At 38.0% G+C, this 27,835-nt stretch overlaps 1 protein-coding gene across 1 annotated transcript in view; it reads right to left on the bottom strand.

Moving 5' to 3' along the window:
- The window catches only part of LOC118749267 (protein furry-like), a 294,401-nt gene that overhangs the window by 190,737 nt on the left and 75,829 nt on the right, over positions 1-27,835 (bottom strand). The window contains exon 8 of the mRNA XM_036484066.1: positions 20,926-21,069. Within this exon, the coding sequence (XP_036339959.1) occupies positions 20,926-21,069 (144 nt within the window). The remainder of the gene's footprint in view (positions 1-20,925; positions 21,070-27,835) is intronic.

Raw genomic sequence — 27,835 nt, 5'->3', positions numbered from 1 at the left:
AAATAGTGGTTACGTTTTAAGTTTTATTTTTTGCTCGGAAAATAATGGTTACGTTTTAAGTTTTATTTTTTGCTCGGAAAATAATGGTTACGTTTTAAGTTTTATTTTTTGCTCGGAAAATAATCGCTACGTTTTAAGTTTTATTTTTTGCTCGGAAAATAATCGTTATTTCTTAAGTTTTATTTTTTGTTCAGAAAATAAAACTTAATTTTTGCGTATGCGTATGCGCTTTTTTGCACTTTTTCTTTAGAAATGTGGTTCGCTTTGTTTCTGCCCTGGTATCTGTATTTTCATTACCCACTCCACAGTGGCGTTAAAGGTTCAATGCAGCCGACCCCTGTCTATTCACGCATGCGCATACGCATACGTAAAAATTAAGTTTTATTTTCTGAGTAAAAAATAAAACTCAAGAAATAACGATTATTTTCCGAGCAAAAAATAAAACTTAAAACGTAACCATTATTTTCCGAGCAAAAAATAAAACTTAAAACATAATGATTATTTTCTGAGTAAAAAATAAAACTCAAAATATAATGATTAAACTTGATTATTACTCCGAGTAATAAGAAATATATTAGTTTACTCCTTATGTTCGTAGCATTTCTCTTTCCGCGTGATTTTTTGAGTTGAAATTTCAAAGAATAATCGTTATTTGCGGTCCCTGGTCTTACAGAGGTAAATTGAACAAACTCAACAAGTCTTTGCATCGAAATTATATTCGTAATATAGAAAGGAATATTAAATATAACCCGAAGGCCTTTTTGAGTTACATAAAAGCTAAGAAAAACTGCTCAAATATACCTGCGTCGGTTCATCTTAAAGGGGTTTCAGCTAATTCCATCTCTGATGATGTTTGCTAAATTTTTTTCTTCGAATTTTTATTTCAGACAATGCTGATCGTGGCTTTGTCCCTGAAGATCTCGTGTTTAATTCAGATACTTCCATCAACTTCGGGAAATTAGACTTGACTGTCGAAGATGTCATTGATGGCATTAATCAGCTTAAGCCATCCACTAATACAGATGTTGATGGCTTATCGGTCGTTCTAATTAAAAGTGGTCCTGCCTTGATTAAGCCTCTATGGCACATTTTAAACATGTCACTTGCTGCTGGAGTCTTCCTTGATGACTGGAAATTGACTTTTATTACGCCTATCCTTAAAAGTGGCGATAAAAGTGATATTGAGAATTATAGGCCAATTTCCAAGCTAACCACAGTTTCTAAACTGTTTGGGTGCATAGTTAAGGACAAAATATACTTTGCCGTCAAACATATGATATGTCCTAATCAACAAGGCTTTGTTCCGGGCAGATCTACCATAACTAAATTAGCTGCCTTTACGGAGGGTTGTCTGGATACCTTTCAAAGGGGTTTTCAAATGGATGCAATCTACGCAAATTTTTCTAAGGCTTTTGATAGGCTATCTCACCCAATGTTGATATCTAAACTTGAGCGTCGAGACTTTCACTCCCAATTTCTAAAGTGGATAACTTCCTATTTAGATAACAGACAATGTGTCGTTCGACCAGATAATGTATCGTCTTACTCTTTTGTTGCTTCCTCTGGTGTTCCCCAGGGTAGTGTCCTAGGCCCGTTACTATTTTTCCTTTTCATTAATGATATTTCCTCATGTTTTTCCAAGTGTAATTATCTTCTATACGCGGATGACCTGAAGATTTATTATGAACTTAAATGTCCCGAAGATTCATCCATTCTCCAGTGTGAGTTGGACCACTTATATAGTTGGTGTGTGCGTAATCGTTTGAATTCGTCTAAGATAAACATAGGGCCAAAGCAGATAAAAACACGTGTGGGTTTTTTTCCGAAAAGCTATTGCTTGTCAAGAAGTGAATACGCATTATGAACTTCAATCAGATTTTATAAAAAATACGGTTTTGCTAAATACCTAAACTCCAGCGGGTCCAGTTTTAAGAAACGAATTATTCCTCATAGAGGTAGTTTACGTTGCGAATTTGAACGAAATCCGTTTATAAATACGACTTTTATAAGTAATTCTACACCAGCGCCACCAGCGTGTTTTTTAGTAGTGAGTTTAGTCCGAATAACGAACACGGCTATCATTTTATGTGTATAGATATTTTTCGAATGTAAGAGATCATCTTGAAAGTAATAAACGTTTCGAATTTGCATTAACAAAATCGTTTCATAAATACGGCTTTTATAAATAACACGACTCCAGCACCACCTACCGGGCCCGTTTTTCGCAAATGATTTTTTCACCATGCAGGTAGCTTACATTTTGAATTTGAATGAAATCGGTTCATAATACCTAGCGGGTACATTTTTCGCATACGTATTTCTCATCTTGAGGCAGCACACGATTTTAATTTGAATGAAATCGATTTATAAATAACTCCACCCCAGCGCCACCTAGCGAATTTTTTACTACCCTATAATAGGACCATATATGCAAGATATCTCTGAAAATTTGACTGAAATCTATTCAGTAGTTTTTGAGTTAAGTCCGATCGTCGATGTTCTAGCAAAACCGCTCATCGACCAGTTGCAAAACCGCCTAAATCGCCGTTGTGGCAAAAATGAGATTTGGTAACCCTGAACTCCAGGCATCGAGATTTATGCATAAAAATCGTTATTAAAACAACAGATTTGTAAAATAATAGCCTTCAAAGAATAAACCGTTTTTCCGCTCTCCTGTAAAATTTGAGTGTCGCAAGTTAGGCGGTTTTGCAATTGGTCGATGGGCGGTTTGCAAAAACATCGACGATATGTAGTTTGTTGTAAAACAGGTATTGCGAAATCGACATTTATTGTGCAAAAAGCCATGCCTATTACCGTTCTGAGGGCAAAATATAGAACTGTGTACATTTTCGCGTTATTCGGTGGTGAGGTTTAGGACCTGATGCTCCGACCCCGTACAGACTTTCATATTATATATGTACGGTGGTCCTTGGAGGATGGTTCCGTGCGCAGAAGTGGAAAGCTTTTGACTGCCATGCACCTGGGAGTGGCCACAAGCGATTCTTGTGCGTACGGTTTAAATCGCAGCTCACAAGGTCCGGATATTTATATCCACTTATCCTCTGGGTAGCAACCAAACACCCGTTTGGGAGCGAGCTAAAGTGAGAAGGCGTAAAACTTCGCGTGCGCTGGGTTTGGGTCCCGCCACGCTAAAACCCCGCCCAATGAAAAATTCCAACAAGCTTCGGATAAGACCCCCTTTTTCTGATGTCGACCCCGGCAAAGGTATAAAGGACTATGATGCACTTGGAATATCCGAACCCTTAATGGGGAAGGTGCATCTGCCCCGCTGGTTGATGTCCTCGGGAAGACAAAGGCAGGCATCACCGCCATCCAAGAAATGCGATGAACGGGAAAGGAAAAGTAAGTGTGGAGCCTTGCGACGTCTACTACAGTTGCCACGTAAAGGAGCGCAAATTCGGTGTTGGATTCGTGGTAGGAGAGAGGCTCCGTCGCCGAGTACTGGCGTTCACCCCGGGGGACGAACGTCTAGCCACAATCCGCATCAAAGCTAGTTTCTTCAACATCTTGCTCATATGTGCCCATGCCCCGATGGAAGAGAAGTACGCGGCGTCCAAGGATCTCTTCTATGAGCGCTTGGAACGTACATATGAGCGCCGCCCCCGACACGATGTCAAAATAGTATTCGGCGATTTTAATGCCAAGGTGGGCAAGGTGGCGCCACTGTCGGAAAATTCAGCCTCCACGACGAACCGCCCGATAACGGACTGAGGCTGATCGATTTCGCCGTGGCCCGAAACATGGTAATATGTAGTACTAGGTTCCAGCATAAGAACATCCGCCTAGCTACATGGCTGTCTCCAGATCGAAAAACGAGAAACCAAATCGATGATGTTGTGATAGACGGAAGGCATGCTTCCAGCGTCTTAGACGTACGTACACTCCGAGGGCCAAACATCGACTGGGACCACTATCTTGCTGTAGCCAATATACCCAGCCACCTCTGTGCAGCAAAAAATGTGCGCCCAACAATGCAAGGAAAGCTTAACGTCGAAAAGCTGCAATCACAACAGACGGCCAATTTATTCGCCACTCGACTCACACACCTGCTCTATAAGAGCACTCTTCAACAATCCGACATACTCGAGCAGTGGAACCACATTTCCCGATCATTAAGTAGCGTCGCCGAAGAAGTAGTTGGATTTCAGAAAGAACAACTGGTACGATGAGGAATGTCAAGAAGCCGCAGAGAAAAAAGACGCCGCCTATAGGGCCACGCTGCGATCGGGCGCAACGCGAGCCATGTGGCATGTGGGACCGTTATATGGAACTGAAGAAGGAAGCGAGACGTATTTGCCGCAATAAGAAGGGAAGGCCGAAATACGTGAGTGCTAAGACCAGGCCAGAGGGTTAGGCGACTTACGCAAGGTTTCAAGTACGGGGCGTACTCCTGTAAGAAAAACAATGGCGACCTAGTGACCGATGTCCAGAATGTACTTAAATTGTGGAGGGAACACTTTTACAACCTACTGAATGGTAGCAGCGCTGAAAATAATGGAGAAGACGAACTCGAGTCCCCAGTCGATGATGATGGAGTAGCTGTCCCACCGCCTGACTATGACGAGGTACGAATAGCTATTACGCGGCTAAAACACAACAAAGCTGCTGGTGCTGACGGCCTGCCAGCCGAGCTGTTCAAGTACGGCGGCGAGGAGATGATGAGGTGCATGCATCAGCTCGTATGCAGAATATGGTCGGATGAACGCGTGCCCGACGACTGGAATTTAAGTGTGCTCTGCCTAATCCACAAGAAAGGCGACCCCACCATTCGCGCCAACTACCGCGGAATCAGCCTTCTAAACATAGGTTATAAGGTCTTATCGAGTGTATTGTGCGAAACACTGAAGCCCACCGTCAACGAACTGATAGGACATTATCAGTGTGGCTTTAGACCGGGCAAATCCATCATAGATCAGGTATTCACAATACGCCAAATCTTGGAAAAGACCCGCGAGAATAGGATCGACACACGCCATCTATTTGCCGATTTCAAAGCCGCTTTCGACAGCACGAAGAGAAGTTGCCTTTATGCCGCGATGTCTGAATTTTGTATCCCCGCGAAACTAATACGGCTGTGTAAAATGACTACTACCAGCTCCGTCAGAATAGGGAAGGACCTTTCCTAGCCGTTTGATACCAAACGAGGTTTCAGACAAGGGGACTCTCTTTCGTATAATTTCTTTAATCTGATGATAATAAGAGCCGCAGAACTGAGCCGGTCAGGCGCAATACTTATGCCGACGACATCGATATTATCGGTAAAAATAAGGGCTACATCTGTCCAGCCTTCGCGGGATTGGATAGAGAAGCAAAGCGAATGGGTCTGGTGGTAAACAGGGACAAAACGAAGTATCTCCTGTCATCACACAAACAGTCAGATCATACGCGTCTTGGCACCCACGTCACTGTTGACAGTCCGCTGGCTTGGCATGTCGTTCGAATGCACAGAAACGCTCCTGCTCTGAAAGTATTCAACGCGGGCCGCGATGCTGGTAACAGAGAAAGAGGAAGGCCTCCTCTGCGTTGGAAAGACCAGGTGCAGAAGGACTTGGCTTCACTTGGCATTTCCAATTGGTGTCAGTTAGCACAGAAGAGAAATTACTGGCGTGCTGTTTTGGACTCGGCCAAAATCGCTTAGGCGGTTACAGCGCCAATAAAGAAGAAGAAGGTCCTTTTTTGCATTTACATAATCTACATAACATCTGTAACCTGATGTTTGTTAATAAACCAGCGAAAATTATGTGTCCGAATGAAAACTGTGGAGTCATGCGAAAGTTCGAACTAATTGAGAATTGCCCACATATATATCTATTTATTAAGCTGATGGTACCCAATAATCACAACGTATTCGCCTCGAATTCGATACGAGCTCGTTTTCTCTGATAGAACTATCGAGGCGATACTTCGCGGCGATAAATCAGCGAACTCGACTTCGTAGGAGAGTCACCAATCGTTAGCGAATCGAGTATTACTAGTTTTTCGAATCGTTGGCGATTCGAGAAATTTTTTTCTTTGAATTGCTGGCAATTTGTACATAATACTGTCGATTATTTAACTGCCCGTTGCTCCTGTTATGTAATGAAAAATTGTCAGAAACATTTTTATTGGATTTTTGTAATAAAAATTAATGCAAAGTGATGAGTTGACACATATTTTGTACAAACAATGAAATTGCCAGAGATGCGAACTGTTTTTTCGGTCAGCGTATTAACTTGACCCAATGCTCTTTTTCAAAGTTTCGATAGGTGATATCCAATGAAAGCTCGTATATACAAGAAATAATTTCATATGTATACTCTAAATAATTAAGAATATAAGGATGTGATGGCCTCGCTTGTCGCATACGACTTATGTAATCCATTGGAAAATATATCGGTGGATTGAATACATTTTCTAATGTAGAGTGGACGGTGTCTACCTCCATACTTTTTACCTTTGTTAGTTGTTGAATTCCAATTGCAAGCGATCGAATTAAATATCTATGTAGTGTAAGTGATATGTGAATACATATGTATTATTTTTTACATCGAAATCAAAGCATGCTCATCTGCGATCAAAAACAGTTATAAGCAAGTAAACGTATACCCGTTTTTTCAGAGTATTTTTAATACTGCGAGCACATAGCTGTTTTTGATCAGTTCTAAACCAAAAGAGATATAAGAAAATGGCAAATGCTGAAATGTGGGCAATAGATAGTGTTAATAAAATATGCAATAAAAAAAATTTACAAAAATCACATAACTGTTTTTATTAGCACAGCGACGCACACTGGGGCTTCTTCATAGAGGGCGATGCTCAAAACTCATTTTTCGAAAGTTGGTATTTAAGATAAAAAATATATACCAGCAGGGTCATAACAAAGTAGCAAATCTCGTGTATAAACATTGGGTTCCGAACTATTACCAGTTGCCGCGTACAACAGCTCAAAGTTAACTTTTCAGTCAGATAATTTTTTTCCGATATCGAAAGCGAGTTCATATGTGTTATTAAAGGCTGTCTTACTATGTTTAAGGTTACTATTAGTTTAGAAGGAACTATGTCGTTGAATAAGCAATGTGTGCTGATTGTTTTACAACTTTACATCATTAAATAATTTCAATGGTTTCTGAGATATAAGGAACAAATTTTAATAAACAATTTTTTTTTTCATAGTGAATTTTTAGATTCGTTTTTTTCCAAAATGCGCAAGGTTCTTTTTCCAAATCTTTTTTTGTTATAACCGCAAGACTTTATATATAAGTAAACTTAAAAGATTTGCACAAGAACGTTGCGCATTTTTGAGAAAAATATGTTTTAACGTAAACTTATTAATTTTTGTCAGGCACATTTTGTCATTATTTTATCAAAAATATGTTCCAAGTGGGAGTGTTTTAAGAAAAATTCAAACTAAATGGAAGAGAATGGTATATACAGTATGTATTTATTCTTCATTTCAATACTGTTAACTTTTATTCCAGACGGAACCCTTTTATCCATTAAAAATCAGGATTTGTGTGAAATATTTTTAAAAACCCGTCTAAATGACTACAATGCAACTTCAGAGATGTGGAACAATATATTTCAAGCCAAACTAGCTGCCCAGCTTCGGAAAGAAAGAAGTTGCAAATATGTTTGCGGAATTTCAAGAGCTACATTACCTTAAAATGGATCAGATGCGGTAGACACAAAAATAGATTTTATGAATCGTAAAAAGCGTGGTTAGAAAAAACTTGTCAATTTGTGGGGTATCAGATACCTAAAGGAGGAAGGCCCACTAAGGACTTTGGGAATTTAGTGACCAGTCAAAACGTAGGAAAACGTCCTAGCTTCGTCAAGATTATTCCCACGAACAATTAACGTTCGCAGCACGAGCTAGTGGAAAGCGCAGTGAAGCCAAACAAGTTCTCGACACTATTAATCCCCCATCTGAAGAAACTTCTCTAAACTGCTTCATGTTTTTTCGAATCACGAAATAAAGATTTCAAAGCGTATCCTGAACGTTTTAGCCGAAAAACTTCAAGGAAAGCTAACCTTGAAGATGTATTTCATCGTCTACTTTATTCTTCTGATCCTCATATTACGAGTTTAAGACCTTTACAAACAGTAAAAAGAAAATCATTTGATCCAGAAGTAAAAGACATGCTTTTAGAAGAGAATTTTGAATATACACAACCTGAATCTGATCATCATATAGACGAATAAAATTTTTACCGTGCCTTGTACCGTTTTGTTATTGTTTCTATTTTAAGTAATCTTTATGGCCCGTTACCATAATTACAATTATCAATGTACAATGAATTAGTTTTTCAGTGTTTAGAACACGAAGTGACTTTTTGGAAATAGTGGATGATCTGGGTTTATTATTTTTCCTTACATATTTTTCAATTTAACAAGAAAAAAAAATTTGTTGAACAGTGTTAGTACACAAAATAATGAAATCTATATATATAAAAAAGGATGTATGTATGTATGTATGTATCTATGCAGCTTATAGACTCCGAAACCATTCAGCCGATTTTGTTAAAATCATTTCAAGCTTGCAGGCAATGTTCCATGAACAAAACAATTTGATTCGCCTTTTTAAAACCGCTCTGGATCAAATGCCATCAGATGACTATAGTGTTGTTATTAGAGTAGACAAAGCTCCTGCTGGTGAACATGAAAGGCGCTTCAGTGCTCCAGTAACAGGGGATGTTGCAATTGTAATAGTTGGCACCGAATTCGATCGACGTGACATCATTATCCACCGGCGAAATGCTAATGTGCAGAGAGTATCGGAAACACATCGATCGTATGATGCACTCCAATATCCAGTGCTGTTTCCCTATGGAGAAGAAGGATATCATTTCAACATCAGGCAAGTCGACCCCAGCACAAGTGAAGCGACGACAAAGAAAGTGTCCTGCATGGATTATTATGCAAACCGCATTATGATTCGTGGAAATGAATCCAATCATATCTTAAAATGTCGTGAATTATTCCAACAGTTTATTGTGGACATGTACGCGAAAGTCGAAAGTGAACGTCTTCTTTTCATTCGCTTAGATCAAAAGAAGCTGCGCGTTGAAGAATACGTTCATTTACGTGATGCAGTTGCTAATGATGGAAACATTGCTGACATTGGACAAATGGTAATTTTACCTGTAACATATACAGGAAGCCCGCGGCACATGCACGAATACGGGCAAGATGCTATGACGTACGTTCGAAGGTATGGACGACCAGACCTATTCATCACCTTCACTTGCAATCCATCGTGGAGTGAAATAACCGAATTGCTTTTTGCAGGCCAGAGCTCGTCGCACAGACATGATCTTCTCGCTCGAATATTCAAGCAAAAGCTAATAAGTCTTATGAATGTCATCACGAAGAATTTTGTTTTTGGAGAAACCAGGTGCTGGATGTACTCAATTGAATGGCAAAAGAGAGGCTTACCACACGCTCACATTTTGATTTGGTTGAAGCAAAAAATGATACCTACACAAATTGATAGCGTTATATCAGCCGAGCTTCCAAATCAAGCCGAAGACCCCATTCTTTTTGAATTAATCAAGAAAAATAAGATTCATGGGCCATGCGGTACTTTTAATCCTAATTCACCATGTATGCAAAACGGCAAATGCACAAAGCGATATCCACGTGAGTTGATTACTGAAACTCAAACTGGAGGTGATGGATATCCTCTGTATAGGCGAAGAAATCCCACTAATGGTGGATACACAACTATTATTAAGATGCGAAGTGTAGATATCGACATAGACAATAGATGGATCGTGCCATACTCGCCACTACTTTCAAAAATGTTTAATGCTCACATCAATGTTGAGTATTGTAATTCGGTAAAGTCCATAAAATATATTTGTAAATATGTTAACAAGGGCAGTGACATGGCAGTATTCGGATTAGCAAATCGAGGTGATGAGATCACGCAATATCAAACAGGGCGCTACATCAGCAGTAACGAAGCAGTATGGCGGATATTTGCAATCAATATTCATGAACGATATCCATCGGTTCTACATCTCGCTGTTCATTTGGAAAATGGTCAGCGGGTTTACTTCACCGAAGAAAATGCGCAAAATAGAGCAGAGCAACCACAAAACACAACACTGACTGCTTTTTTCGAATTGTGTACATCCGAAAATTTTGCTAAAACGTTGCTGTATCAAGATAAGCCCAAATATTATACTTGGAATACATCGACAAAAAAGTTCAACAGAAGAAAAAGAGGTGCAATTGTTCCAGAGCATCCTGGTATATATTCGTCCGATGCATTGGGACGTGTGTATACTGTTCATCCAAATAACGCCGAGTGCTATTATTTGCGGTTGTTGTTGCATACAATCAAAGGGTCGACATCATTCCTTACATTGAAAACCATCGACGGAGTAGAATGCCAAACGTACAGAGAAGCGTGCTTTAAACTGGGCTTACTTGAGAATGATCAGAATTGGAACACAACTCTGACCGAAGCATCACTCACGTGCCATCCAAAGCAAATACGAACTTTGTTTGCGATAATTTTAACAACATGCGCACCATCGAATCCTCGACAACTGTGGGAAATGCATCGTGAAAGCCTCAGTGAAGATATTCTAAGACAAGCACGTGCAAGCGATCCAAGTCAGGAATATTCGGATGACATTTTCAATGAAGCTTTAATATTAATGGAGGACTTATGCATGTCAATCAACAACAAAGCTCTTTGTCAACTCGGTATGCCAGCACCGACACGAGATAGAAATGCTGTACAAGACAGAGACTTGATGCGAGAACAGCAGTTTGATGCAAATCAGCTTGAACGATTTGTGCAAACGCAAAAAGAGTTTTTAGTTGCTGATCAGAAAAAAGCTTATGACGAAATCATGCAACGTGTAACCAAAGGAGATGGCGGAATTATCTTCCTAGATGCTCCAGGAGGTACCGGGAAAACTTTCCTCATCAATTTAATATTGGCGTCAGTTCGAATGCGAAATGGGATTGCAGTAGCAGTAGCATCATCGGGGATTGCATCAACACTACTTGATGGAGGACGTACAGCGCATTCAGCACTTAAGCTTCCATTGAATTTGCACCAGACCAAAACACCTACATGCAACATCAGCAAAAACTCTGGTATGGCCATAGTCCTTAAAACGTGCAAAATTATAATTTGGGACGAATGCACCATGGCACATAAGAAATCGCTCGAAGCACTTGACCGAACTCTGCGAGATTTTCGTGGAAAAGACCAACCGATGGGAGGCGCTCTTATACTTCTTGCAGGTGATTTTCGTCAAACATTACCCGTTATACCACGATCAACGCCAGCAGACGAGCTGAACGCGTACTTAAAGGCATCGCATCTGTGGAACTATGTCGAAAAAATTACACTCACAACAAATATGCGAGTGCATTTGCTGCAAGATACTCTTCTTCTTCTTTTTTGGCGCTGTAACCGCCTGAGCGATTTTGGCCGAGTTCAGCAAAGCACGCCAGTCGTTTCTCCTCTGTGCTAACTGACGCCAATTGGAAACGCCAAGTGAAGCCAAGTCCTTCTCCACCTAATCTTTCCATCACAGTGGGAGCCTCCCTCTTCCTCTGCTACCACCAGCGAGTTCCGAGTTGAATACTTACAGAGCTGGAGCGTCGATGTCCATTCGAACGACATGACCAAGCCAGCGGAGCCGCTGTATTTTAATTCGCTGCACTATGTCCATATCGTTGTAAAGCTCATACAGCTCATCGTTCCATCGTCTGCGGTACCCGCCGTCGCCAACGCGTAAAGGACCGTAAATCTTCCGCAAAATCTTTCTCTCAAACACCCCAAGAGCCGCCTCATCGGATGTTGTCATTGTCCATGCTTCTGCGCCATATACTAGCACGGGCATGATGAGTGACTTATAGAGCGTCGTTTTCGTACGTCGAGAGACGACTTTACTCCTGAATTGCCTACTCAGTCCAAAGTAGCACTTGTTGGCAAGAGTGATTCTACGTTGGATTTCAATGCTGACATTATTGGCTGCAAGATACGTCTGCCCAAATATTTTCAAAGCAACTTTTAGATATCGGAAACGGTAAAGTTCATATTGATGGCACAACAAATGAGATATCATTTCCGTCCAACTTTTGTCAAATGCAGCAGAGCATTCAAGACGTCATCGACAGAGTATTTCCGAACTTAACGATCAACTACCGAAATCCGGAATGGCTCCGCGAACGTGCAATTTTAGCTCCGAAGAACGATGGTGTTAGTAAATTAAACGGTCAAATTCAATTGAAAATTCCAGGAGAAGCAGTCGAATATAAACCGATTGATACAGTAATGGACAAAGATCAAGCTGTTAATTACCCAACTGAATTTCTTAATTCTTTGGAGCCACTTGGAATGCCTCCTCATTCGTTGGCGTTAAAAGTTGGATCACCAGTGATGCTTATTCGGAACTTGAACGCGCCAAAACTGTGCAACGGAACCAGAGTGATAATAAAAAAATTAACACCGAATTTGATCGAGGCAACAATCATCAGCGGTTGTGCTGATTCCACGTATACCGATGATTTCCAACGATTTACCGTTCGAATTCAAGCGGCTTCAATTCCCTTTGCGTCTTGCCTTTGCTATAACTATAAATAAAGCACAAGGGCAATCATTAACTATTGCGGGTTTGGATTTGAAAAATTCGTGCTTTTCACATGGCCAATTATACGTTCACCTGCCTGTTCACGAGTTGGGACACCAAAAAATTTATATATTTACACACCAAATGGAAAAACTAAAAATATTGTTTATCCCTTAGCATTAAGGCAAATAAAAAGGTATTCAATTTCAAATCTCTAAATACATGTGTTTTTCTTTGGCGTAGCAACGCGCGCCGGGTATTGCTAGTAATATTATAAAAATAATATTATATTTCCGTTTTGGATGTGTCTTCGTAGTTTTCAGGGGAAAAATCCGGTTACAGACTTTTGAGCACCAACTTGTATGAAGCGGCCCCATTGTGCGACGATATGTACATATATATGTATGTGTATATGCATGTACAATAGGGTGCCCATCGAAAAAGCTTTTTTTGGAAATTTCAAGACCCTACCCCCTAATTTTATTCGTTTTTATGAGAAATATTATTGCCTATTTTTATAGATTTTTTCAAGGTCATTTAGAGGCCGCCACCTGTCGATTTAGAAAAAAAAATACGATTTTGCAGATTTATGAGTTTTTGAATGACTATTTGAAATCGGGTCGAATATGATCTGAGAGGAGGGTATATAGGCCTTTAAAATGGTATATAACAGTCTATTGTCAGACTTGGATTGTTGGCATTTATCATGGGGAAAACTAAAAAAAAAAAAATAATTTATAATCCTATATTGGCAGTAAGAGCTAGTACCGTCCGAAAACACTACAGTACAGATATATCAATAAACACGTACGAAAGAAAAGGAACACATGCGTTTATAAATAAACATGTACACAACACATATACAAAAACGGCGCTCAAGTACACAATACATTGACAAAAACGGTACTAGACTGTCTCGCTTTGATTTCGGAATGCTTACACATTGAAAAGTTAGCTTACTGCCAATATAGAAGTATTACATATATGCCTGAAAGTGATAAAAGTTTTCTGTGTTTGCTTTGACTGAAACCGCATACCAGACCAGAAGCAGAAGCAAAAGCAAATAAAATAAATGTTATTGCAGTTTTTTAAACACTGGTTGCAAATACAGAATTGGCTTTACGAGTATTGTAAAGTGTTTGTTGTACAATGAAGTTAGTTGTACTGTAACTGGAGCGTTTATTTAACAATCCAGTGAAACGAACCTGAACGATTTAAGAATTTAGCGATTAATTCAATGATAAACATGACAGCACCTAACGACCTGGATTAAAAGGTAGGAACAATTTATGGTTCGATTTACTTGAAGTAAGTGAACCAGTCGTATTTATGATCCCATTTGCTTGAAATAACTTATTGTCTAGTCTAGACTAATATTAAGGATAGGTGGACCACGGACCGATCTATTGAGCACATAGATATCTTATTTCCAGGCTTAACATAAAGATATCATTTTCCGAATATATCGGGCGCAGCGAACAGGCTGAAATTTGCTAGTATTATAAATGTAAAAGGTTGTATGTTTTTGAGTCTGTGGGCTTGGATATTTTGATGCTATCTAACGATCAAGCTTAAGCTAGGGCATCAAATTAAGAACATTAGTATCAACTGACTGAGGTGAAAATTCATAAATTGCCCGGGCTATGTGTGCATTACGGGCATAATTCGTTCTAAAGTGTTCAGCATAAAAAGGCAGGGAAGCACGAAGATACCTGCTCGATACATTAGAATGTATTCCACCCAAAAGCAGCGGACAGTCTATAAGATCCTTGGATTATGCAAAAAAATAAAAACTAAATACAATTGAACAATTAAGGACTATGGTCTTTTGGATGTTTGCTTAGCTGACCACTTGTTATCACTTATCTCCACTTTTTTCAAAGATGAAACCACTGCAAATTCGTTTTAAAATTACAGTGGGTTTTATTTTACAAAATCAGGAGGCTGAACGGACAGATTGAATACCTACATAAAACAATTCAAAAATACATACTTGTTTCAAGAGACAGAACTCGTAAACAAACATCACTCTAACAGACAATTTTCAATTCTGGCAACTATCTTGGAAGCTCTTTACGGTCTTAGCGTTATGCTGTTCGCCTTAATAATTAATAAATTAATAAGATCCTAAAAATTACGCCTTTTATGAATCAGTTTTTAAGAATTAAAAAAAAAATTAAAAATAGACAAAAAAATAAAAATTGAAAAAGATTTAATAAGATCCTAAAAATTAAAAGAAATAAAAAAATATATATTTTTCTATTTAAAACAATAAAATCTAGAAATTAATAAAATGAAATTAACAAAAGAATAACAAATTAAATTAAAAAATAAAATAAAATAAATTTCTGAAAAGTAAATGAAATTTAAAGAAAATATTTTCCCTTTTTACACAATAAAATCTAAAAATTAAAAGAAATACCTAAACTCTAAACAAAAATATTTCAAAATTAAAAAAATTAAAGAAGTACCTAACAAGTAAATAAAATTTTCAAAAATATTCTTTTAAAAACAATAACATCCAAACCATTAAAAAATTAAATTAAGAAAAATAAATTAAATTACAAAAGAAAACAAATACATAAAATAAGTTTCTAAATATTAAATTAAATTGAAAAATATATATTTCTTTTTTTAAAATAAAAAATCTGAAAAAATTAGTTAAGAAAGAAAAGATAGTACATCAAAAATAAAAAAATAACTTAAGGACGAGCACACCTAAAAGCTAAACATTCTAATAACAGAAATATTAACAAAAACCGACAAAACCAACTACCACATGATCAAGTGAATCGCAGCGGAATAGCTGCGCTTGATTGTAGTTGGCTTAACAAGTGAAATAGTGGAAATAAGCAATGATAATTTACAAGGCGAACTTAGCACAGTGCGTAGGCAACTGGCTGAGTCAGTGGGATCGTCGGTTCGAATCCTACTGAAAGAAGTCTGATGAGGAAATGTGGTGATTTCCGAAATAGCTGTCACTTCTACCATTTTTTTAAATTATTGTTGCTTTTCCACATTAAGTTTTTCGCTTAAAACGGCCTCAAGCTCAATAACAATTGTTGAATAAAAAATAAAAAATAAATTCCTCTGCGCCAGGACTCGCACTCGGATCTCTTGATTTATGTCCTTAGAGGTTACATACAAAGAACTGAAGCCCTGCTTTCTCCGCCGATACATATATCAGCCATTGCAGAAAAGTTGAATGGAAACAAAGGTATGCAGGTTTGTGAATCAATACAGTGTGCAAAACTTTGTCGAAAGCTTTCGAAAAATCGGTGTTATGCAATCAACTTGGCACCCTGAATCAAATGCCGAGATGCAATACTCACTAAAGATGACAGATTTGTAACTGTGCGACGCGATGCAAACCCATGTTGATTTTCGCAAATTAAACTCAGAACTGGGAAATATATTTTACCTTTGATGACGCATTCAAATAGCTTAGACACATTAGTGAGTTTCCAAATAGATTGTATATAATTGCAAACATCATTATTGTTCCTAAATATAGAGGTTATTGAAGCCGGTTTACAATTATCAACGAATTTCCCTAAAGATAAAGATTTATTGAATATTATTTTCAACGTAAGTACCGTAGTGCAATTTTCAATGGAAGTACCAGAGCGGGACAGAATTTTAATAAAAGAGCCTAGAGGCCATTAAAGTCCGTTTGCTATGAGTTTTTGAGCTTAATATTCCTTTTATGAGTGTGGAATTTGGAGTAAATGTTGGCGCGAGAAGTCGTCATCTGAAAAAAATTTGGAATTAAAAAAGTCAGCAAATAGATTACCAGCATCGTGTGGATAACACGCAGACTTTCCATTGAGGACGACTGAGGATGGAATTGTGGAACATGCCTTTTTTGACATGTCGAAGTTCCGGAAGGACTTCGAATAAGACTTGATTTCGAATCTAAAATTCTGTACAAGAATTTATCCAAGCATTTGAATTTCTTTAAATATTGGCGGTATTTTTAATAGAAAACATAGTTACTTTAAACTTCTTATAATCCTTATTTCCAAGGTTTTTAGCTTTTTTAAGCCCTTAGTATATCACTGGAGTTTATAATTTTAAGTAAAGAAGTGTTATACACCACACAGATAGCTCATTGCCTGTATTGCCCAATACGTAGACCAGGGATCGATCTATTCGAAAAAATCCTGCTTATGGTTCGCTTTGCTTGAAACTTGACACGTACATAGATAGTGTACTTTCTGGACTAACATAAAGAATCCTTATTTTCAGTAGGTGATCCAGGGACTGATCTATTAGAAAAAAATCGTATTTATGGTTCGATTTGCTTGAAGTGGTACGAAGATAGCTTATTGGCTTAGTTAATATATAGGACTTCTTTCGATAAGTAAACGAGGGAACGATCAATTCGAAAACAAATTTTGTTTATGGTCAGATTTGCTTGAAATTTCGCAAGTAGATACCTTAATGCTTGGGTGAACATATAGGCTACTTTTTTCCGTATAGATCACGCGCAGCGGAGACGGGCATTTTCTAGTGGTTCCAGAAATATTTATTTCCATTAAATACCACTTACGGTAGTATAACATTCATGGGTGGGGCGTAATTGTAAGGAGCCCGGAAACTATCCATTCTTTCTTCGAATAAATAAAAGTTCTACCCTTGTGGAGCAGACCTGCAGCAACCGAAGTTAAATTATCTCCGGGTTCACATTTGGTTGACAAATGCACTGCCACTCAGCAGAATAGGTTCAATATATGTAATTTTCAAACATAACTGTGAGGTGCATGTACTAAATTGTCCGCAAGTTATTTTTGAAAATCCTGTTCACTTGGACTGTCATTGGTTATATTTTCACGTGTTCTTGGTTTCAAACTAAACGACTAAAAAATATGATTTATTCTGTCACCATAATATGTAGGTTTAGTGCAATTAATTTCTGAATAAGGAGTAATTTAAAGCGAAAATAAATGGCTTCCAATGTAAGTTTTTTAGTATTTAGTAATTAGCAGCGTAACTCCTCCAGCTTTATTGACTAAAATTTCTCCCGTGATGGAATTTCAAAGGCACTTAAAATAGTGTAAGGATGTTGGCAACTACGTGAGTACACAATTAGAAATCAAACTATTCGGATTTTATTGCCTACCACAGCCAAATCTTATCAGGAGGAGAACACATCGTAAACATGGAACCTGGCCCTTGGTTAACTTTAAAATCATTGTATATGATCTGTGCTAACGTTACTTTTTTGTCGTTAAGAAAATTTATTTTTTAAGCGATATTGTGCTATTTTATTTAAATATATAGTACTTAAGTCTGAGGCTATTTACAGTTTTGTTTCATTAAGTAAGAGGTGAAAATCATGTTTCTCAAATAAGTGTGAATAGAAATATGAAATTAATAAATCGATGATCCTCTGTAATAATGACACAACTGAAAATTTCATATTTTTCAGTACAGCCAAGATTTCGTGTTTCGTAATTTAGCAAAAATAGGTACTGGAACGTAATTATTCGGGAATATCTGCAGTCACATTCTAGGGAAAATTTCTAAGGTTTCAAATTATTTTCTATTATTTCGACCGAAAAAATACGAAATATGTAAGTAACAACTCCTAAGTACCTTAATAAAAATAACTACACTGGTACTACTGAACAACGGCACAAAACGAAAAATGTCGTTATTTCACATAAAAGCATCACTGGCCTATCGCCAGTTTTTTCCTTATGCCAATATTCACGATAAATGTGAGACATGTGCCACTGTGTTGTAGTAAGGGTTGCTTACTTCGGTTTTGTGACAAATGGCAAAACTATATATAGAATTCCTCGCTTATTCTGCAAATCTAGTTAATTTTTTATTCTATGGATAAGTTTTCGAGAAATTTTCAATTTACCGTTATTCAGCTGAAAACAAAAATTGGTTCCACTTACAGGTCTATTCTGCACGTTACCGATGATTTTGTAACCGGAAAATTTTATTACCAAAAAATTTTACCAGTTCTTGTCAACGCGATGGTAATGCAGTTAAAATATTCAGCAATTCAGCTATGAAGAATTGTGCAAATTCTGGCATTGCATACTTCACGGGACAATACGTTGTTACCAGCCTATGAGATGGTAACAAAAATTACCGGTTACAAGAGTACACAGAATGCGAAAAGGGTTTAAAAATTGTCAGGAACTTTATTTACCGGTTACAAACTTTTTATTACCAGCGCAGAATAGACCTGTTAATCACGTATATCTTACGAACCAATTTAACAATTTTGATATGAAATACGCAAAATGAAAGCTAATAAAATTTTCCATAAAACACATATACATCACTTTCCGATAGGACTTATACAAATTAATAATTGATTCCAGATTTTTTTTTTTAACTGAGCAGAGAAGCGTGTTACTCAGGTGTACGTAGCGTATGAGTAATTTTCTTTCCTGCTTATTTTTCATACAAAAAATTTTTGCGTATTTTCATTTTACCACTCATTATTTCTTTACTTATCCATCGATTTTCTATAAGTAACTTGATTTTTTTTTTTGTAAAAGAACAGGCTTTAGCACAATTGCAAAAATTTTGCACAGAACCTGTTATTTTTTTAATTTTTCTTCTGTTAAAGTTTGATTGTTTTTAATTTTTTCATTAAAAAAAATAAAAAACACTGGAATGATTAATTAATTCGTCGGAAACTAGCTGTCCTATCGGAAAGTAATATATATGGTTTATGGATAATTTTATTAACTTTGATTTGACGTATCTCATTTTAAGATTCGTTAATTGGTTCGTAACGGTAAATTGCAAATATCTCGAAAACTTATCCATAGAATAAAAAATTAACTCGATTTTCGGAATCATCCAATTCTACATAGAAAAGTGATAGTGGCGTCTGGAGAGCAAAAACCAAACTAAAATTGGTGATCCAGTATTACTTCTCCAATTTGCCCATATTTAATACATAAATGGTAACTCTTAATAAAAAATAACAACTTTTATAGTTAATTGCATGATTTCAAATTTTTGTCTTTTTTAATATAACACTTACATGTTGAATACGTTGTATGCATTTGTGATATCGATAGAGGATTTTTCACCTTTCATTCACTATATAATGGAGTTCCTAATATTGCTTTTGGCACTACTTACCACGACTTTTGCAGCTCAGCCTTCTTTTTATATAATTGAATTTTTATTCTTTTAACCTCTTGATTTAAATGTTTCCTCAGATTAAGCTGACACTTAAAATAGGTTCAAAACACATGATTAGTCATGAAATATAACACCTGATTTCCAAACTAGTAAAATACCTTATTGATATCCTCCTATTTCGGCGAACGATTCAATTTAACTTTTTTCTCATTCCTTAAAAAAATGTCAAAAGGTCAATGATAATGTCAATGTTTCGGTTTTCTTTTTGTTTGGTTTCGTAAGTTGCGTATAATCTAGCAGATGCATGAAACTATTAAAGTTGAAAATCATGCTGAGCCTAATCTTCTGAGTAGTAGTGTATATATATGTGTATGTACTTGTTTTATTTTTAAAAGCCCTTTTCTTTTGCCTTTCATTGCAAAAAATACAAATGTTTTTGATAAAATTGAAGCATTCAATCAATAAGCGTATACTCTTAAGCAACGGAAGTCTTACGCGCAATAAGTTTAAGCAAGGTAAATTTATAAATTTGTTTCTAACTCTTAGCACGACATTGGGAGTTACTACTTATTTAAAGTCACTACATTCTATTATTGCATATAAAGTATTTTTAAGATACGTTAAAAATCATATTATTACTGTTTTCTAGGCTGCATACATATAACTAAGATTAGCCAATTACAAGGCCATTATGCCAAACAAATAAACTTTAAATATACAAGTCCATCAAAACAAAAGCCTTCTTTATTGTGTTAAAAGTAGAGCTCTAGATACCCGGGTATCGAGCAATGCGAGTAGCTCGATACTCGCTCGAAAATCGTTCATTGCTCAACTGCTCAAATGCTTGTTCAAAATTTTCGAGTTTTTGAAATTGTATTTGTCAGCAGCTGCTTTCTAATTCATGTTAAATAAATTATATTATTAGATACCAATGTAACAATCTTTGCATTATACATCAATAATTTGAAAAATTTAAAAGTTGCTACCAAAAATGTCAATATAATAAAAAAAAAACATTGCTCAAATTACTCGAAAAAACTCGAATTGCTCGAGCTCATGCTCGAAAATTTTCGAGTAATGAGCATTGAACAAGTGTGCGAGTACTCGCTGCTCATATACCCGGGCTGTTTGAAAATGTGCGAACAAAATCAAGAGCTCTAGTTAAAAGTATAGGATTTTGTTTTCTCTCTTGTGTGTATTTTACCCAAGTCGTTTTTGTCGTGCCTCCTTGCGGCCATAAGAAAGTGGTAGCGTAAATCGTGTGACAATTCCTTCGGGTCCGAACACATTCGACGGTATGTTATCCAAGGAATCGGATAGAGACCGTGAGTCCGATTGATCTTGTAGACTAAAATTATTAATGAATTCATTTGTTGAGGTTTCTCTATGTACATGGACATGAGATATTGTCATGCCGAAATTCTCTTGATTTCGTATAAAATATGATGAAATGCACTTCTTTAAATTGATGGGAGTCATTTTTTATGACAATGTTTACGTGATTTGTGTAAGGCTTATATCGATTTGCTTGAGAGTACATATATGTATGTATATGTATATATTTATGTTCGCTTTATGACTTTGGTGAAATGCAACGACTGGTTTTCTTTTTGTCTACCATTAGTAGTGAGAAAAAAGCAAATTAAAATATACTAATAAATAAATACTAACACCTTGAAGTAAGAAATCCCAACATTTAGTGCGTATAACATGAATATATCCTAATAACATATGTATGTAGTTAGGTGCGAAAATACGAATACACAAATTTCACTTACATTTATACATTATTTACTACGTATAGAGGTTAAAGCTAAACATAGAATAAACAGATAATGAAATAAAATTAGAATCATGTTTTTGCTGTTTTTGCAAAAGTGGACCAGTAGCTGTACATTTACGTAAAATATATCGAAAACCGGCAGGTTTGGCCAAAAACACACTCCACAAAAATTCGAGTAACTGCACTCAAAGATCGCCTGAATTTTTCATATTTTCTCACATTCCATATGCAACACTTTCTATACAGATAGGATGTTCGGTCATATCACATTAAAAAACACTGTAGCATTTAAAATAGAAGCCGGTTTTAAATTTTTACTTAATATGAATTAAAATAATCACGCGGAACATAACCGATTACTCACATTTCATTAAAATTATTGTTAGCATCACTAAGTCCGAAAAGTTAACATTAACTCTTTTCGTTATGTTTCTACCATATATGTACATACTCTGGAATTAGAAACTTCACTTGCTAGCATATATTCAATAAAGCAGACGTTCAAACATCATCCTACGTAAATTGAATTATTTTTATTTTTCGAGATACATAGTTATTGGCGACCGTAACAGGACTTTTCCTGTCATAAAAAGTGAAAAGTAGCTATTTAATTTGCGCAAATTTTTGAGCTGCAATAGTAAATTTTTTGTAAATATACTTGAGACAGTCGGGATTTGTGGGGACAACAATACGAAGCTCTGGACGATTTCATCGGTACTTCTGGAAAGTGTCTGCAGAAAATCGCAACTAACCCGCCGTGGTCAAGGTATGCAGGAGAATCGAGGTATGAAGTTAGCTCGTGGATTTGTATTTTGGAACATCACGATCACGCATTTCCATATCTTTAACACGCCCAAGAAATTATATATACATCGCTATCGTCGAGGGATTAACTTTAAGTAAGAATTTCAATGTAATAAAAAATTATACACACCTATTCTAAACGGTAAAGCATTTGGTTACATATTTTCACATTTAACATATATGTATCAGGGCGGGTCAATTTTTTCCGTAATCGTTCCTAGCAGATTTGGATTCTACATGAAATTCTAAGAACAAAAGTCATTCAGACCATAGCTCTAAAATTAATTTCGAGCCTGCGCAATTTTGAAAGAATATATCTTTAAATGATGCTAAGTTAATATGCAGATTATTGTTTACTAAAATGTTACGAATGTTTTTTTTTTTTAATATTAATTTGTATTTGAGGATTCTTCGATACGATGAATTAATTTGGATATCTGTTTATCTTATTTAAAGAACCGCAAAATGGCGCTACAAAGTAAATTTATACTAATTTACCTACTGTGGCAAATTTCGGGACGTTAGCATAAGCGGTTCCAGAGATAAGCGCTATGAGAATTTCAGTTTGTATGAGCGATGCCACGCCCCCTTGCCAAAATCTACCACTCTTCGCCGTAAGTACGGTATTGACAACCAGTGTTGGCACTAATCGATTGATTTTTTAATCAGTTAGTTAATTCGATTAAGTTCAATCCGATTACAGTTAATCATGATTAATTTTAATGTGATTAAACAGTTAATCGTAACCACGATTAAAAAAATTAATTTTTAATCATTAACCCTTAATTTGATTAAGTAGGTTTGGTGAATAATTAATTTATGCTAGGATTTTCCTGTGCATACAAGCCCAGTTAATGGGGTATATGGCTAAGTCGGCTTTCCTCATCAATCTAAGCAATTTGGTGTGCATTTTCTTTAAGATCTATTCCAACAGACGTTTTACAACCTATCTCTTAACATCCCTCTGCACATGTGCGCTGGGTTGTAAGAGTTCCCAGTTTGTGTATTACTAATAACAATAATTATAATTTTTTTAGATTATGTGCTCTATAAGCGTAGAACACAAAATAATTACTATAACTGTTGTTTGGTTTCAAGTTCGAACAAACTAGACAACTTAATCAGATTTTCTTTTTAATTGGAATAAAAACTAATGATTTAAAATTAATTAATCGTAATCGCAGCCAGCGATTAACGATTAAAAAAATTTAATCATTAATCGTTCAGTTGATTACGATTAATTAATTTTAATCGTCAATCGCGATTAACATTTTAATCGTTAATTTTTAATCACTTATCAGATTAGCATTTTGCCAACACTGTTGACAACATATGTTGTGTCAAATTTCAGGACGTCAGCATAAGCGATTCCAGAGATAAGCCATATGAGAATTTCATTTTGTATGGGCGGTGCCATGGCCCCTTTTCCAAAATCGACCACTTTTCGCCGAAAATACGGTATTGACAACATATGTTGCTGTGTCCAATTTCAGGACGTCAGCATAAGTGGTTCCAGAGATAAGCGATATGAGAATTTCAGTTTGTATGGGAAGTGCCACGCCCACTTTCCCAGTACATACCATTTTTCACCTTAAGTAGGGTATGTACAATCTATGCAGCTGTGCTAAGTCTCAGTTCCCCAGCATAATTGATTTTAGAGATAAAGTGGTTTTCACATTTTAGTCTATATGTCAGATACCACGCCCCCTAGGTATCGGGAATAACATTTCTGGATTAGAGGAAGTTATATCCTTTAATTCGATGTATGTTTCATGGAAATCGAGCGAACGGTGCCTTCAAAAAAGGGATTGCAAAATTTTCTTGTGGCGTATTTATATATAGAAGATAGATAAAATCCATAAATTTAGAAACTACCGCACACCAATCGCACGGCACGACGCAAATGGGGCAAAAAAATAAGAACCGATTTCAAGTTAATTTTTTTAAATAAAATATAATTAAATTTCGCATCGATCTATCCGTGGCGATTTTTTAAAAAAGCTCTAGTTTTTTAATTATTTATGTTGAAAAATAAAAGAAAACAAATTTTTACGTTTGAATGCGTCCCCCTTTTTCGAAAATACTTGAAATTAACTAAATGCCTGTAATTATTTGAAAAGGATTCATAAACATTTTTCCATAGGATATATTTAATAAAAAACTTATGTAATTTGTTATACATACACTAGAGTGATTCATAAAAACACTCTTTTCGGAAATTCATAAACGCTAAATCAAAATATTGTTATTTGTTATAAAACAAGTAATTTTTAGCAAAAAAAAAGCCGATTTCAACTCTCATATAAAAAAAGTATATATATATACATATATATCTCATGATCCACTGATCGGATCTTAACCAGATTAGTATGGGACCAGCTCTGAGACACTACCTTTCCGATGCAAATGCAAATTATCGAAATTGGTTGACGTGGTCCAAAGTTATGCGGTAACATACATAAAAAAATAAAAAATAAAAAAATAAAAATAAAACATAATAATAATAAAAAAAAATATTCCGACGAACTGATAACCTCCTCTTTTTTTGGAAGTCAGTTAAAAAGAGACACGTATTTTTTTTATTTTGAAAAAAAGTTTTTTTAGAGGTCTCGCTGGTCGGTTTTTTAAAAAAACGTTGATGTTCTCAATTTTTTCGTTTTCTTGACATGTTAAAATGCAGCTAAAAATGTGGTTTTTACATATAATTACTCTGGTATTATTGGGGAGTGTTCCCTTAATTACATACTTGTCTTGGGCGGTTAGCATGGCCCTAGTGCCCAAAAATATGCTCTCGAAATGATACTAGTAAAATTAAAACGCTGATACTGAACGATTTACGCGTCGTCATTGGTTGGAACTTGTTTCCGGGGAGATTCTGGGGTTGGTAATTATGAATCTGAAGTCAGTTTTTCAAAATTCAAAATGGCGGATCCAAATTTTTTTTTAATGGTTGGATTTGTTCGAAAAGCGGCACCCGAGGGTTTTTGGGGTCGCCGATCACGAATCTTACGTCAATTTTTTTTTATTCAAAATGGCGGATCCGATATGGCGATCAAATTATAAAATATTTTAATTAATACTGAACATGTTAAACATTGTCAAGGGTTGAAACTCGTTTCCAGTGGTTTCTGGGGTTGCTAATTACGAATATGATGTCAGATTTTCAAAATTCAAAATGGCGGTTAAGAGTTTCACAAAAATCCAATCTTTTTTGTTTTAAGTTGGTAGCCATTTTGGATCCACCATTTTGAATTTTGAAAATCTGACATCAGATTCCTAATCAGCAACCCCAGAAACCCTCTGGAAGCGAGTTTAAATCCTTGACAATGCTTAAAACGTCCCTCGCTAGGGCAGGCACCTTGCCGTTGGTGCGGGGGCTTAGCTGAATCGCCGACCAGCCCCTTTCTGGTCTGGGGCATCGTTGACGCGCTCGTCGCTTCTGCGCTGCCTTTTCTCCAGACTTGGGCTGCCGGTGAACGGTGACCAAGAACTGTCACCAAAGGGTGTGACGCGACACCGTGCCTATTGGACAGTTTGCAGCCAGGAGGGTGTAAACCGGCTGTAGTATAACGGCGCCTCTTCGACACCGGGCCGCATCGAGTAACGGTGGCCTTACCGCGACATGGGGTGCTGGCCCGGCGGACCAGATAAGATCCCCTTCAACAAAATTGACTGCTGAGCTCGCCTCATCGAGCAGGCAGTCGTACGAACAAGATGATTACAACTAAACAAACAAAAGCAACAAAAACAACAGCAAAAAACAGCAAAGCAAGCGCAAAAACAGCGACAGCGAAAGCTACAACGTCAGCTACAGCCACAGCTGCAACTATTGCTGCAACAGCAGCAACAGCGTTAACAGCAACAACTACATCAACAGCAACTGCTGCGGACACAGCAGCAACAGCGCAAAGAACAGCAACGGCCACGCACGGCAGTAACATGCTGGGCGGGGGTATAGGCACCAGGCGCAGGGGTAGCTTCCTTGAGAGCCTGACCGAAGAAGAGGCTGCCCTCTTCATTGAACACGCCAGGGAAGAAGAGAAGCCAAGCGCCAGCAGGGGCGGCGTGGATCAGGCGCAGCGCCTTTCGGAAGGCCTCAAGGGAGCAGATGCATCACTCCCGAAAACAGGCATCGCTCTGCTAGCAGGCAGCGGACTGAAGGTCGGCGTCGCTCTAGGAGTCGTGACCGCTCCGAGAGGCGTTGCCGGTCCAGGGGCCGGCGTCGCTCGGAGATTAGGCATCACTCCAGCAGCAGGCACCGTTGCGGAAGTAGGCACCGTAGGTCTCCCAGTCGAACCTCCACCGCGTCACATGATTCAGGGTGCCATGTACAGGAGAGCAAGAAACGCAGTCGCAGGTGCAGACCTCCTCCACTACCCCCCTCCGGTCAACCGGGAGCCCTTGACGACCACCATCGAGCTGGCCTTGGTGGGTCGCAGGTCAAGTGGTATCTTCGGTACCTTCGGCAGGGGAAATTTGCTAATGAAGACGGCACTATGGCGGAAGTACGGCAGGAGGTGGAGCGCGAGGAACCTGAGCGCGAAGAGCGCAAGCGCAGAGGCAATAGGGCTGCTACCGCTGTTAGGCAGCATGGCAGCAACTCAGTAGAACTACCCGCGCCTGCTGATAAGCAGAGAGGCGGGCAACAGCAACAGAGACCCGCGCCTCCTGAAAAGCAGAAAGGCGGGCAACAGCAGCAGAGAACCGCGCCCGCCTATTGGCGAAGAGGCGGGGAACCGGAAGGTAACTCATCAGCAACTTCCACAGGTCCAGCAAAGCGAACCAGCTTACAGGTTACACCACCGGAGCCACCGTCCCCCAAGCGACAGCGGGGGCCTACACCCCCTCAGACAGTGTCTAGGGGCCTGGATGGGTCTGCGGGCCAAGGTCAACCTCAGGAAGAAACCACTCAGCAGCCCAGCTATTCTGATGCTCTCAAAGGCATCCGGGTGGCTGTGCTGCCCTGTGATTACCCTGCAGCTGCTCTATGCCCTGAGGACCTAACCAGACTCCAGGATGTGATTATGGACGAGGTCCTAAAAGGGTAGAGGCACCCTCTGGTGTTCTGTGGGGTGTTCTTCAGATCAGGCATGCTCCTTGTGGACTGCAAGGATGAGTGGACTGCAGCCTGGCTGGCAGAAAAGGCACCGGCTATTGAAGGGTGGAAGGGACCCGAGCTATGCACGAAAAGGGGGAAGGACATCCCGCCGGTGCACACGATCTCGGTGTTCTTCCCTAGATGCGCCGAGAAATCGGCAGAGTATGTGCTGGCGCTTATTCAGGCCCAGAACGAGGGTGTCCACACGGCTGCGTGGAAGGTGGTGTCGTGCGACGCTGAGGACAACGGGCTCAAGCTCAACCTGGGCATCGACGAGGCGTCGTACGTCACCATAAAGAGGGCCGGATTCCACATAAATTTCCGGTACAGCTACGTCTCGGTGCGGCCGTGGCGGCAAAAGACGACAGGCAGCAAGGAGTCAGAGTCGCAAAACATATGTGTTGGCGCGGCAACTGACTCCACTGCGGC

The sequence above is a fragment of the Rhagoletis pomonella genome, unplaced genomic scaffold, assembly GCF_013731165.1.
Source record: "Rhagoletis pomonella isolate Grant_MI unplaced genomic scaffold, Rhpom_1.0 Rhpom_scaffold_00014, whole genome shotgun sequence".
Lineage (NCBI taxonomy): Eukaryota > Metazoa > Arthropoda > Insecta > Diptera > Tephritidae > Rhagoletis > Rhagoletis pomonella.
Note: the sequence above shows the minus strand (reverse complement) of the source record. Positions and strands in the feature narration are given on the sequence as shown.